Consider the following 13,710-nt stretch of genomic DNA (forward strand, 5'->3'; position numbering starts at 1 on the left):
ATGCACTATTGGTCGAAAATTTCGAAATCACCAGTTTTCTTTTCCAGTACTATAGCATCCAGAGTTTTTGAAAAAGTGTCCACTTTGTCGGATCTCGAAATATGCTAACCTTATCTTAGCATGACCGTGAACACAGTGAAAAACCTCTGAGCAGATCTTCTCATGGTATTATTCGATAACAGATCATGACTCCTCAAAGATTTAATTTTGCAAAAAAAAAACACCCACTCACATTTCATACACACATTCAGCAAGTACGTGTTTTCGTTATGCCAGTAAAAGCATCCGAGCGGAATATGACAACGCGTAATTTTGGATTGTGACTAAGCAAAATAGTACGCGATTCACGAATTTGACAGTTTTCTACATCTGGTGCCTGCGTTATTGTATTCTATAGTAGTATTATATCGTGCAAGCACTACATCAGATTTTCGTTTCGATCTGTTCTACTGCTAGCTGCGGGATTGATATCAACGATAATGCGAATTACATCAGCAGGTAAATAAATTTATAATTGTTTATACGCGATATCTGTAAAACTTTAAAAGGGTGTGAAATATAGTTACGGTATGGGGTATGCCGGGTATGGGACAGCCGTACAGCTACAATAAGAGATTAATCACCGTATCATGTATATGTAACGATATTATTTGAGTTTGATTTCATGGAAAATTCCCTAATACCAGTTACAGTATGCCCAGACCGGAAGGAATCGATGTTTGTTTTCGACAACATGTTGTGCGTGACAGATGGATTTCTCGTGTGACGGAAATATTTTTCATTCTGATTCAATACTGAATTACTTACTGAACGAAATAATGTGCTAAAATGAACAGGTCTGGTATACGCCGGACTAGGGCTATGCCGTGTATTCGCTGTTACGCAAATGCCACGCTTGCTTGAGTTCATTGTAAAGCGCAAGCGCCTTGTTCTGGATCTGGACTCTGGTATCGCTTTGTGACGTCAGCATAATTCATTAATCGGTGTGATCAGATATAAATGCTCGCGTGACGTAGCGCGTGCCGTTGCCATCGATTCCACTCTGGCAGTATGCTACTACAGCTATACGGTACTGTATGTCCACCACTCAAGGGGGGTGTCAGATTCCATAGACTACTCCTAGTCGTTTTGACATCTTCCTGTCTTTTCATTGTATCGCATTTTTTGTAGTGTATTGAACTAATAAAATTGCTAATAAACCAATGATGATGATTACTTGTCTGCTGTTCTATCGAGGTAATAGCTGCTATTTTCATAAAAATAAAAATTGTGATAATCCAGACTGGAATTAGTGGTTGTTTTCGGCAATAAGTTGCGCGTGACAGAAGGGTTTCTTCCATAGAATGATTTAAGTTGCGCGTGACGTTTGCCATCAATTCCACTCTGGGTGACAATCCCCCCGACCTACATATGTCACATTTATTACATTTTGCGATCTGTTCAGGGCTTCTGTCCGAGGCATCCTTACCACGCCTAATTTATCAGATTTTTTGTAGCGAACTGGGAACTGCATCGATTTTCGCAATTTTTCTCTTTTATATCATGATCAGCGGTCGATAAAAAAATCCTTCTTCGTCAGATCGAGATGTTATAATAGATACATCATCGTATAAAATGTCAGTTTGTTGACAAATTCTTCCGATCCTTCGATCCTTGAAACGAAAAATGCAATTACATGGAGACTTCTTAAATTGTAATTTTTTGTTTGCATCCAGAGTGGAATTGGTGGCAACGTCACATAGGAATTTCTGTTTAATTACGTAATTATTCTATGCAGAAAAGCTCTCATCACGCAGGATTTATTTCAACAAATTAACAGAGATTCTATAGGGGGTTTGCATTATCACATTGTAGATCGTGTCACTTTTGATTTTGCCAGGTGGCGTCATTTCGCTGCTTGATGAACCGGATGATGGTTTGAAGGTATATGCGCTGCAAAGACTCAACAAAATTGTGCCACAGTTTTGGCCTGAAATTTCAGATTATGTAGAAAAAATGTGAGTATATTGAAGCTTCATTTGCATTACATAGGCAATATTTTCTTATATACCGTACAAGTGATGGTCATGAATAACATGTAGCCTACAATACATATGCAATTTGGTAAACGTTTTTTCGAAGAGAAATTTTGTAACTTTCTAGGATTCGAGTTCTGAAAGTTAGGACTCCCAACCATTTAAGCTTTGAACTATAGTATTGACTTGTACAGTAAGCTGATTTATCAGTTACAGATTCAACTCCAAGAAAATCTTGCATCCTGAAACAAACGTGAAACGACAAGAAATAATATTCATTATCCATGCATTTTCTATTGGTGGTGATAGGTGGTTCTACTTTCAATCTATCGCATATTCTTTCTTTATCTAAGGCGTCTCATTTTACCATGACTGATGTGGAGATGTGGCCCCTTTCAGATGCGTTCACGCCCTCACGGCTGCGCGGCCCCAGTTTGCTATACCACTACTATAGATCATAACTGTATAATTTCAATTTTTAGTGAAGTTCTGTATGAAGATGAAGCGTTCGCTCACCGAGAACTCTCGGCTTTGCTGGCGTCCAAGCTCTATTACTATCTAGGATCGTTTGAAGACTCGCTTCTTTATGCTCTAAGAGCTGGTGACCATTTTGATCTCAATGAAAGTTCGGAGTACGTCAGTACTACAATATGTAAGTTGCAAGTTTGCCTATCAATATTCTGTAGTTGGCTTTCCGTATTTCTTCTGTTTTAGCGATTCAGTCTTGGTTGTTAGACAAAATATTCATTTTTATGATGGGGTTGTGAATTTTTACTTTAATACAGTCAGACATTGCATTGAACAGAATATATTTGAATTATTTAAATTCTTACTTTTGAATATGCTTGCAGCGAAGTGTATTGACCACTACACAAAGCTGCAGCAACAAGTGGAAGACAGCTTGGCGTCTGGAGATGAGATGTGTCCGGACGTGGACCAGCGCTTGGAAGCTATTGTAAACCGCATGTTTGAAAAGTGCCTGAATGATGGTCAATGCAAGCAAGCTGTTGGAATCGCCATCGAATGCAGACGGATGGATGTCTTCGAAGATGCTGTGAAACGATCTGTGAATATCTTATATTTATTTTCTGCCAATACCGTATGAGTGGACTGTCCACGTTTTATTTATGATATATTTCCATGAACTTTGACTTTTGATGGATCTAAGTCACTTTGTCAATTACCAGATATGTGATGTGATTCAATGATGATAAACAATCTCCAACTTCCCAGCAATCCGTGCTTTTACATCCCTACCACAAATTGGAGGAATAGTTGCTTTGAATAATGTTGTCAGTGCTCAATGAATATTTATAATGCTGCTATTTGGTTAGCATCGAAAAACTCGACACATTTACTGTCATCGGCTATATTAGGCGTGCACGAGTATCTGAGGACTGATGTCCTTGAAATTGCTTCAGAAGAGACAATGTTATGGTTCAAAAAAACTGCTGCCAGTTGTTATGATTGTTCAATTTTTACACATATTTTCACTTTCTCTGTCAATTCTCAGATAAGCTATCGCTGTGGAATTAAAGTAACTTATGTCAACGTATTTTCAGACCTAACATTTTTCTTGAAATTTTCAGGTATGCTAGAGTTCATCAGTCTGTTACTTTCATTCACCTAATTTTATAGGTGTAAAGTGGCTTATGTCCATATCCAAAATATAGTCGAATCGTACTCAACATAATATATTATATTCGCATGCAATGTGTTGCCTCACTTGAGAAGCTGATTGCTAATCTTTTCACGGTGATGGCAAGGTTGAAGGTTCATGCAATTCCATGACGGAAAGTATTTCCTTACGCAGCCCAACTTGAATGACATGCTGTCGTACTGCCTCAAGCTGTGTACCGAAGTCATCGAACACAAGGGCCAGCGCGAAAAAATACTACGGCTCCTCGTACGCTTGTACTCCAGGCTGGATACAAGCCATCAGTCGAAAGGAGAAAAGCCCGATTATATCAGCGTCTGTCAAGTCCTCATTTACTTGAATGATCCGTCGGCCGTGTCGGAGATCTTAAGAAAGCTGCTGTCGGAATCGAAGGTACCGTATTTCTTTGTTACTAATGTGTTTAATTTGGTAACTTTTGTTCGATAAGTTTTCGAAGAACTACTGCAAGTGAACGGTAGTGTGCAAATTATCTTATGTTAATTTTCTGCGCTTTGCTTACCGCATGTTGGCACTTCTGAGATTGTCATCATGTAGATAAGTCATTGCCAGTACCCGAAATTATGTGACCTAGCTTTTGCAGCTGGAAACATAATAATGAGTATTGTTGCAAACAAGTAATGTAATGTATAAAAATAAAATAGTTGATTAATTTTTCTGCTTCTATGTTACCATTCAATCCAGTATCTAAGTATCCAATGACTTAGTGACAAGTCTACAATTAGCCCCATTCTGTCATTGAAATATGTAGATGAATACTGAACAGATACTGGGATGGATTTGGCAGTGCTGATTAGTAATCAGGATGAAATTGTTTTGAAAGTAAATGCATAAAAGCTACATTTTTGAATTAATGAATTGGAGTCCATAGGTAAATTGAGACCAATTCTGCATCTGTAATACTGTCATCAAAAGCTACTCCTTGATTCCCTGTCGAGTTGCAATTGGAAATTTGCGACGTGTGTGTCGTATCTCTGCATTGATTTCATTGATGGTTTTTTTCAAATTCGAATATCAATGCAGCGGAGGTATTCATTTTGTCAATTCCAAAATTCGCATCGTTTCAAATCTTTTTGCAGGATGAAGTGACGATGGCATATCAAATCGCTTTCGATCTGTACGATAGCGCGTCGCAGCATTTTCTCGGCGATGTCATCCAGAGCCTGAAATCGAGTCTGCCGTCTGGCTTGAGCTCGACTGAAAGTAAGCCGGAGGAGCCGAAAGAAGAGGAAGAGCCGAAAGCTGACACAGACGAGAAGCCGAGTTCCAGCAGTGCACCGATCAAGGTTGCTTTTCCCATCTTGTTTCTGCTTGTATAGGATTGGAAACGTTTTTGTCGGCCCTGCAAATAAATATGCATCCGTCCATCCAAACACTACGCTACATAATGACGGGAATTAGGAATGATCCTCCTAGGGTTGCCGCGATTGCTGACGATATCTTCCGAAAATGGAGCATCTGGTTGCTGATTTACTGAGAAACATTGTCATTGGTAAATCTCGAAACAACATTGTTGTATCGCAGCTGAATTCTTTAGGTTGCAAAGATTCTTTTCCGCGCACGTGTTTCTCCCAGTACCTTTCCCACTACACTGATCGCACAAAAGTATTTTTAGTGGACTCGTCGACTCTTGTGAAAGACACGCAAACATATTTTTATTGATAAATCTGGCTCCCATCCTTTTTCGACTCATCACCCCCTTATCGAGCTCGACACAAATCCCCCCCCCCCCCACGTTTACGTATCCAAAAAACGAGGCATATAAACTGGAAATTTATTCACTGAACTCTGATGACTGGTGAATTGACTAAAAAATAAATGTCATTTTTAGGAGTAGCCGCTTGGAAAACTGGTTTACGTTTCTAGTTTCCGTTAAGTTGACCTTATTTTTCAGTCAACTTTGTCGTCATATGCAGAATAAGCCGTCTTCATGTGAATTATTTGGCCGTGTTAATTAAATTATCTCTGGACGTTCTAATGTTTTCTCCCCCAAATCGTCCTCTAGTGGCTGATATCACCCACGTTGGGAACCACTGGTGGACAACTAATGTAGTTAAGACAGCATTTATCAAGCTGCTCACGACTTATCAGCCATTTAGGTACTTCGTGTAATTTTATATAACTGGTATTTTAACGTACCGTATGCATAGCCTGAATCCCATGTCGGATTTTCGCGCCATTTTACACTGTTTCATTTGAGGTAAAAGCCCTTAATGTGATTTTATTGGTTTAGCTCTCGGAAGAAGAACAGGCTCTTCAGAGCAAGATCGATACCATAAGCTCGATTCTAGATGGAGAAAAGAGCATCGAATTGAACTTGCAGTTTCTGATTCGAAATAATCACTCGGATTTACACATCTTGAAATTAACAAAGGACCAGGTAAGTGACTGGCTCACACGTTGTCATTCTGGATGCTATCGTATAATTACTGGACGAACTGCGTAGGAAAAAGCTGGGTGCACACCGAGTCGACCAACTGATGCTACGGCACCTTACTGATTGGGCCTTTTTTTGGGATGGTGTCGTAAAGCTCTTGTCAAGACATTTTAAGCATAACATCTTGACGCGTGGCGGGCGGTTATATTTTAGTACCCTGATTTGGATCTGGTATTGCTCTCGTGTGACGCATTTCCAAGTCTGTCATATCTCAAATATATGTCTCTGCAAGCTAAGGCGATATCCAATTCAGAAATCTGCTATTCCATAGCGCTAAGAGATGAACCTGCTACTTCGTGACTTGAATGAAAAATGAAAGTGTACTATTTATTTCTCATCCTCATCCTGCACAGATCCCTCCCTGTAGATGAAAAAAATGCGTATTTTACAGCTGAAGTGATTGTTATGATGTAATTAATTAATATTCTCTTGTCAAAGGTACGAAATTCGGTATGTCACAACGCTACCGTGATCGCCAACAGTTTCATGCATTGCGGAACAACCAGCGACAAGTTTTTAAGGTATATTTCATTTCACAATACGATGTACAGTGTCAGGACGTCGTTGAGATAATGGATTCTATTGCAGAGACAACTTGGAGTGGTTGTCGCGAGCCACCAACTGGGCCAAATTTACAGTCACGGCAAGCTTGGGAGTGATTCATAAAGGCCACGAAAAGGTAAGTAAATGTATGTCGCATATTGATGCTCTGCGAGTTCTTCTTCGTCCCTGTCGTGGTACAATTGTTTGTCACCCAAATACGGCATGGTCATAAGTACATCGGAAGTACCCTAGGCCTTGCATGCTGCCTGCCAGACCATATATTGCATTTCACAACTGGCCTCACGACAGGACGCTTTCACAACACCCCTTCTAGTAAAAAGTTCCAATCATTTACAAGATTGTAATGATTCTTACTTGTGGGAGACTGGGAGCAATCGTTGTAATACATTCCTTTCTGCCGAGCTTACCGTGGTAAAAAGCGACACATGAGCATTGTAGATGGGTGTTTTTTTGTGGCTCTTTATGCTCTCTGCTCTCCGACTCTTGTGAGGCTGCACTTTTCCGCCCTGGTTCGCAGTGCTACTTGTGAGTGGATATCTTTTGAAATGCCGGATTCTATTTGGACTTCTGTAATTTCACTAACTAATGTGCTATGTCACCTAAAATGTAGTTCTCACTGGCTGAAGAAACGGTCCAAACGATTCAAATAATTAGGCTGCAGTGCAGCCCAAAGAGCAGATTTATAAAAGGGACTTGAAATTGTCAAAATTATTTCTTCTATTGGGCTTGCCAAGTCGCATATCCTTGGTGTTTAGGTATGTTAATCTCGCAATTTACAGTTCGCAGCGCAGCAGTCCCATATCTGTGTCCTGTTTCTTTCTTTTTTCCTCGTTACAGCTCTGGGCAGAAGTGTTAAATAGTATTATTTTTACAGGATTCCTTGAACCTAATGTCCACCTACTTGCCGAAAGACTCCAACTCCAACAGCGCGTACCAAGAAGGCGGCGGGCTCTATGCGCTCGGTTTGATCCACGCCAATCACGGAAAAGGGAAAATCACAGAATACCTTTTAGAACAATTGAAATCCGCCACTAGTGAGGTAAGCGGAGCTAGTTGTTTCCGTCTCGATGGGTCCCGTCAAAATAATCCCGATTTTTTTGCAGGTCACAAGACACGGTGGTTGTTTGGGATTGGGGTTAGCTGCTATGGGAACTGCAAAGCTCGGTGTGTGGTTTTGCTGGTTTTTGGTCGCGAACAGATTGATATTTGTGTAACCATGCTTTAACAGATGTCTATGAATTGCTAAAAGAACAATTGCATCAGGATGATGCCATCACCGGTGAAGCCGCCGGTCTGGCGATGGGACTTGTTATGCTTGGTGAGTAGATGTGGTGCTGTGGCATTGAGCAGGGGGGCACCGAACCCAACGAGTTCCATGCATATATTTATTGAAAGTCGTTCTCAGAACCCACTAAATTATTTGTAAATAAGCTGTCATCAAACTGTAGTATTGCAAAGCTATGTACAATGCAATCTTTAATATTGAAGGAGCTTTCAATTTTATGAAAGTTATGATTAATTTGTTATCGGAATTTTGTGTTGCGACTGCAATTACAATGCAGTACATTGATAATAATTTTACGACAATAACTAGCAACGAGCATCACACCCAAATGAATACTCGAGATTGCATCTCCAAAAATAGTTAATGCTTGGGTGCCGTGTTGCTGTCAGCCAACATCTTGAGAAATGTAAATCCATTATAATGTATCAGTCATGAGCCAATCTGTCAAATTTTGTAGGCTTCGTTGTTATGTCTGTAGACAGCAGAGGTGGTCAGTAACGAAGTACTTCTACTTAGTTGAAGTACCCAAGTAGTTTTCCGCTACTTGGTACTTACTCGAGTAGATCTAATACTTCTACTTTGCAATATTTTGTGATCTACTTATTACTTTTTGCTATTTTCAGTTTACCAAGTAGAAGTAGTTTAATCCTCCAATCAGGAAGATAGCCTCAGGAATTTCAAGGCTGTTTTCACTGAGTATCAACACTTAATTTTCATAAAAGTTTAGTAAAGCCCAGGATTTTCGTTGCGCTTCACGGACGGTGCGTATGGAGTGACCAATAGGATTTCACGAAAGTATCTGTGAATATAATTTAGGTAGCGGTTTGCGTGGCTCCGTTCACACCGCATTGTCGCCTATAAGAAATATTTCATCACAGGTGATATGGCCCATCTTAACGTCTGAAAGTAATGTTTCGCAATCTAGCATTTACCTATCATAATCTAGCAGTCCATGGCGTGTCCTAATCTGGAATAGTGGACTCTGACTTTTTTAGATTCAGACCTGTTTTATCATACCGCCTCTGAAACTTTATGGACTGAAGACGTGAAATATATTTTTCGCTTTTAGAAGTAGTATTTATATTTCCCATTCAATTTCCAGTATCGTACTTTGAGTTCTAATTAAGTTTCAGTTCTTTGGTCTGGAGAACATACATGTTGAACTGTATGAGCAAGTGTATTATAATGCCTTTAATTTCCGGAAATAAAGCTACGCAACATGGCATTTTTACGATCCATCATAATTTTTATTAACGTTAGCTAATTGCGCAAAGTGTTTAGGGTTAGACCGTATCCGATTCAACTTCTCCATATTGTTCTTCGACTAAACTACAGGCCTTGTAATATGGGGGCGGGCGCCATACCATGATATTTTCTAAAACGGGCTGTTCGAGCAAACAGAGGATTAGTATCGCATTTCCTTATCAATATTATTATTTTCAGTAGTTTTTGGTTGCTTATGGGAGAAGTACTTCTACTCCTACTTGAGTAGATTTTTTGTCACTACTCCTACTTATACTTAAGTAGCTTTCTCGACAACTTTGACCACCTCTGGTAGACAGTAGCCTTACTATTCCTTGTTTGCATTTTGCATGAATGAAAAACTTGGATGCATAATTGCCCTTCTCTTTTACTCACCCCTGTCCTTTGGTCTTCAAAATTATTGTTGGGTTATTGGTCTTTTCACGTTGTGACTAGTCATGCAGTGGTGAACAATATCAAGTACTTCGTTTTTCCTTCGCACAGATTCATTCAAAGTCAGGTTCTGCAATACCTTGACGCAATAATCTCTTTATGAAGCATCTTTTCAGTGCAGCAAATGATGTAACAGACTCGGAAGTGGCGCCAGTAAGCCGGTCTCTGATATAGCCCATATGTCTTGATAAAATTTGAATATCTTTGCAGGAAGTTCTAACGGAAGCGGAAATGTTTTGTAAAACCTTAATAGTACTCCTTTGATCTTTTCGAAGGATGGATTCGTTTGATGTAGAGATTGTAAAGATTGTTCATATGTCACAGATACAGCAGTTGATTGATTAATGGGCTTGAATGTTGCTCAGGCGCTTACCGTGTGCAATTCTCTTTAGATGCATGCCCAATGTGATGGATCTACTTGCCTAGTACTTGTAATGATTGTAAAGGTAATCGCTAATATCGTAACAGGTTCCGCGTCGGAGGAGGTCTTGAAAGACATGATGTCCTACGCGAAAGACACCCAGCACGAGAAAATCATACGTGGACTGGCGGTGGGCATCGCGTTGGTGATGTACGGCCGAATGGAGGAAGCCGACACGCTTATTGAAACCCTAAAACGGGATAAGGACCCGATTTTAAGAAGAAGCGCAATGTACACTGTCGCTATGGCGTATGCGGGGTCGGGCAGCAATAAAGGAATCAAGAATTTACTTCATGTGGCGGTAAGTGGCTTGTCCTGCTACGTGTCGACTATAGCCCGTGGGATTACGGTCGCTGTTGATTTAGGGAATTATCCGTATGTGCTTACGTGTAGTGCAAAGAAGAGATACACAGTAGGATGTAGCGCCTGATACATTATCACAACAGTCCTGGGCTCCATACTTGATGGGCTCACAGTATTTGTTGGTAGTTGCTACAGTCATTTTTTACATTGTATGATCACAAAAACTTGACAGCGCACTTGCTGGGTCTGATTCACAGCTGGGATTCATTTACTTTCCGGTATCTTATTTGTGACGTCCAATGTTAGATTTGGGTGTTTGGTCTCAACTTAATCAGACGTGGTCAAAACTAGTCATTGTTGGTACTCACGTAGAAGTAGAGTCTTAAATTCTCAACTACCAGTAGACGTTTTGTTTTCCGAGTAAGTAAAAAATAGATATTCTAGGCCAGGGGTCGCCAACTCAAAAAGGGTCGCGGGCCGCAAGAATGCAATATCGAGACAAAAATGGCTACACTTTTAGCAACCACGTTTTAAAAACATTTACATCAGTACAACGCCGTGCTCTTCAACATTTGCGACGGGCATATTTCCAACAAAAGAAGTAAGATTTTATTAAAGAAATGCAAATTCAAGAATGCAACTAAAATCATCAATTTTATGATTTTGAAATATGAGCTGCAACCTGATACCTGACAACGCTTTTCACCAACTAAGGAATCGATATCGAGGGTAACGAGACCCTGTACCAGCTGAAACACTATCTCCCCGTAAAACTTGATCTTGTGGAGATCACTGAGCCCTTTTGTAAGCGTCTCGGTCTTAGCAGTATCTTGGCCATTGCACGTCATGGCAATTTGCCCATTCCCCATTCCTATCGGGTGATTCTCCCTCGATGGAATGCTGTGGCCATCGCCGAGGCCGTTTCACCTAGTGAGTAATAGTGATGTTCTGCACAGGAGAATAGCTTATTTTGAAGCAGCGACAACAATATTTTGAAACTGGAATCAATTTCAGCATTTCAAATGCTTTACTTGGCATTCTTCGAAAATCTGAAATCAGGTTGCGGGCCGCAAAATATGACCACTGTTCTATGCCTAGTTTTGCCAAAAAACGAATCTGCTATGTAGACGTGGAAGTAGTCTAAAATCATGACCAATGACGCAAAACCTACTTGGGAACTCTGATAAAGTGGAAGTACTTTGTCGCTGACCACCTCTGCCTGCGGGTTCATGGACAGATTGGAAATTGCAGCTAACATTTGTTGATATTGTGCCCGTGGCTTGAATATGCTCTTTGCAGAATAATTACATCTACCGTAGTGCTGTGCCAGATTGAAAATGTCGACAGATTTAATGTTTCTGCTTGCAGGTGTCTGATGTGGATAACGACGTGCGCCGCGCCGCTGTCGAGTCTCTGGGATTTCTGATGTTCAGGTTGGGTTTTTTAATTTTGGTACCATTGTCACAGAAAATGTTTTGAGAAGGTGGTTGAGGTGTCGTCTCTAGGCACGTAAAGAAGCACATAACAAGACAATGACACATTTAGTAAACCGGAGGGGAAACAGTAAACGCACACCCATGACAGTTGTAACGAACGACACATTCCTGTTGGCACAGTTATTCAGGTTTTTCAACTGACTCTCATCGGAAGCGACCGCCAGTAAACGTGGACATTAGAATTCTAAATTTAAATACGAAATAGACAGTGTGATGTAAAAATGGCAGAAAAAAAAACGATTCACCACGTTTACAAGGAGGCGAAATACATATTGGCTGTAATACGTATCCAAAGACAACACTAATAAAATGCTCAGAAAATATGGAGGCGGTCCTTTTGTTGACAGGATATCTGATGTTTGAGTGTTCTAATAATTGATTTGAGAACGAGCAAGAATTGACATCAGCTATCATGGTAGGATTTCTCACACTATAGACACGTTGTATAACCTATTGCAGAGCTACATGCGATATTCGACTTGTGTATCAGTAGAAACTTATCTGGTATCTGCATGCATATGACAGTGTGTGTTAGGAGGCTGGTCACGTAGACCTTCATGCTTGTCACTGCATTCTATTCTGTGCTAATTATAGCTACAACTTGAGCGCACACTCGATGTGAGCGGTTGAGCAACGTATATCTGAAAAGTCCACTGTCTTAAAACTGTAGGTTTGTAGTCGCAATGGAACAAACCCACACGGTATCTTCACAGTGTTGAGACTGCTTTCACCACAAGACAACTTCAGCCTATTTTCTACTTTGTGCATCATCCTGAATCTGTAATCGCTGACAAACATGATGTATCGTAGACCAGATAGCGAAAGTGCCGATTACGTAACACTTGAAAAGAGGGTGTTAGCTAAGACAGACAAGACGTGGCTGCTCTTCTCGACCTTGCACGCCAGACAGTTGTTAGCGACCATATCCGTGTGGATTTTCTGTTGAGAGAGTATCCCAGCATAACGATACTTTGAAAGGGACAGAAAGGCAGCCTGAGCAACCAGCGATTTCGCCGCGTCCCGTTCTCGTGTTATTGACGAAAGATGATATGTGTTGATTCGCTCTGTCGCTATTACGCGGACAACTCGTATATCACGGTTATAACTCTCTGTACTTTGAACCTTGCGATACGCATACCTTGTAGCGGTCCTACCTTTTTTTCTACTCCCCGAGGAGCCAAGGAGATCGTATTTAAATATATATTTATTTCGCGACCGTTAACGAGCAAACACGATGGTTTTCGAATCGGCGTGAAGCGCCGACGCGATAACAGATGGAAAATCGACAGTAAAATGTAATAAAAGGTAGTGAACAAGTGTGTCGTACTTCTCGGGAACTCAATCAATGTCGGTATTGCACGTGTTACCCTGGGCTTATGGAGTTTCGTATGCTGCGACAGCGGAGATTTCGTGGCATTCCTTCAGTAGGCGCGACCGAGGCACGCGAGAAGCTCGGCTTTGCCAGTGCCGCATTCGTTATTGTTACGGGGTCGCCTTTCCGCGGTCTGCCTGCTGTTGGACTTGGCGCGTGTTTTGCTGTGACGCCGGCGAATTTCTCGGTATACGAGCGTCTTGTTATGGGTGCGTCCAGCGAGGTCATAATGTCTCGGTCGATCTCGGTTGCAGTTCTGGAAGAAGGAGTTGAATCTTGAAGATTTCTCGGCTATATCTTGTGAACCCGATGTACTGATAGCCGTGTTAGGACAGCTAGGTGGAGTTTATATGCTCGCATTGCAATTGACTCTTTGTGTAGAGTAGGTATGTAGGGACTCATTTGTTACTAGAAATGAAAATACAGCCAAGACCGTATGCCAGATTC

The 13,710-nt window shown here is 40.9% G+C and overlaps 2 protein-coding genes across 2 annotated transcripts in view; one reads left to right on the top strand and one right to left on the bottom strand.

The window, feature by feature from the left end:
- The first annotated feature begins 333 nt into the window (after nucleotides 1–333).
- LOC145455594 (26S proteasome non-ATPase regulatory subunit 1-like) overlaps nucleotides 334–13,710 on the top strand; it is a 31,345-nt gene continuing 17,968 nt past the window's right edge. The window contains exons 1-14 of the mRNA XM_080333572.1: nucleotides 334–498; nucleotides 1,880–1,997; nucleotides 2,498–2,667; nucleotides 2,867–3,081; nucleotides 3,829–4,065; nucleotides 4,770–4,976; nucleotides 5,924–6,070; nucleotides 6,566–6,648; nucleotides 6,716–6,806; nucleotides 7,566–7,730; nucleotides 7,795–7,855; nucleotides 7,920–8,009; nucleotides 10,140–10,393; nucleotides 11,764–11,828. Coding sequence (XP_080189698.1) covers nucleotides 480–498; nucleotides 1,880–1,997; nucleotides 2,498–2,667; nucleotides 2,867–3,081; nucleotides 3,829–4,065; nucleotides 4,770–4,976; nucleotides 5,924–6,070; nucleotides 6,566–6,648; nucleotides 6,716–6,806; nucleotides 7,566–7,730; nucleotides 7,795–7,855; nucleotides 7,920–8,009; nucleotides 10,140–10,393; nucleotides 11,764–11,828 — 1,922 coding nt within the window. The 5' untranslated portion in view covers nucleotides 334–479. The remainder of the gene's footprint in view (nucleotides 499–1,879; nucleotides 1,998–2,497; nucleotides 2,668–2,866; nucleotides 3,082–3,828; nucleotides 4,066–4,769; nucleotides 4,977–5,923; nucleotides 6,071–6,565; nucleotides 6,649–6,715; nucleotides 6,807–7,565; nucleotides 7,731–7,794; nucleotides 7,856–7,919; nucleotides 8,010–10,139; nucleotides 10,394–11,763; nucleotides 11,829–13,710) is intronic.
- Nucleotides 13,078–13,710, bottom strand: part of LOC145455596 (5-hydroxytryptamine receptor 2B-like) — a 176,945-nt gene continuing 176,312 nt past the window's right edge. The window contains exon 11 of the mRNA XM_080333573.1: nucleotides 13,078–13,519. Within this exon, the coding sequence (XP_080189699.1) occupies nucleotides 13,488–13,519 (32 nt within the window). The 3' untranslated portion in view covers nucleotides 13,078–13,487. The remainder of the gene's footprint in view (nucleotides 13,520–13,710) is intronic.

This window comes from Botryllus schlosseri, chromosome 14, assembly GCF_051294905.1.
Source record: "Botryllus schlosseri isolate E-star chromosome 14, Bs_hap1, whole genome shotgun sequence".
NCBI lineage: Eukaryota > Metazoa > Chordata > Ascidiacea > Stolidobranchia > Styelidae > Botryllus > Botryllus schlosseri.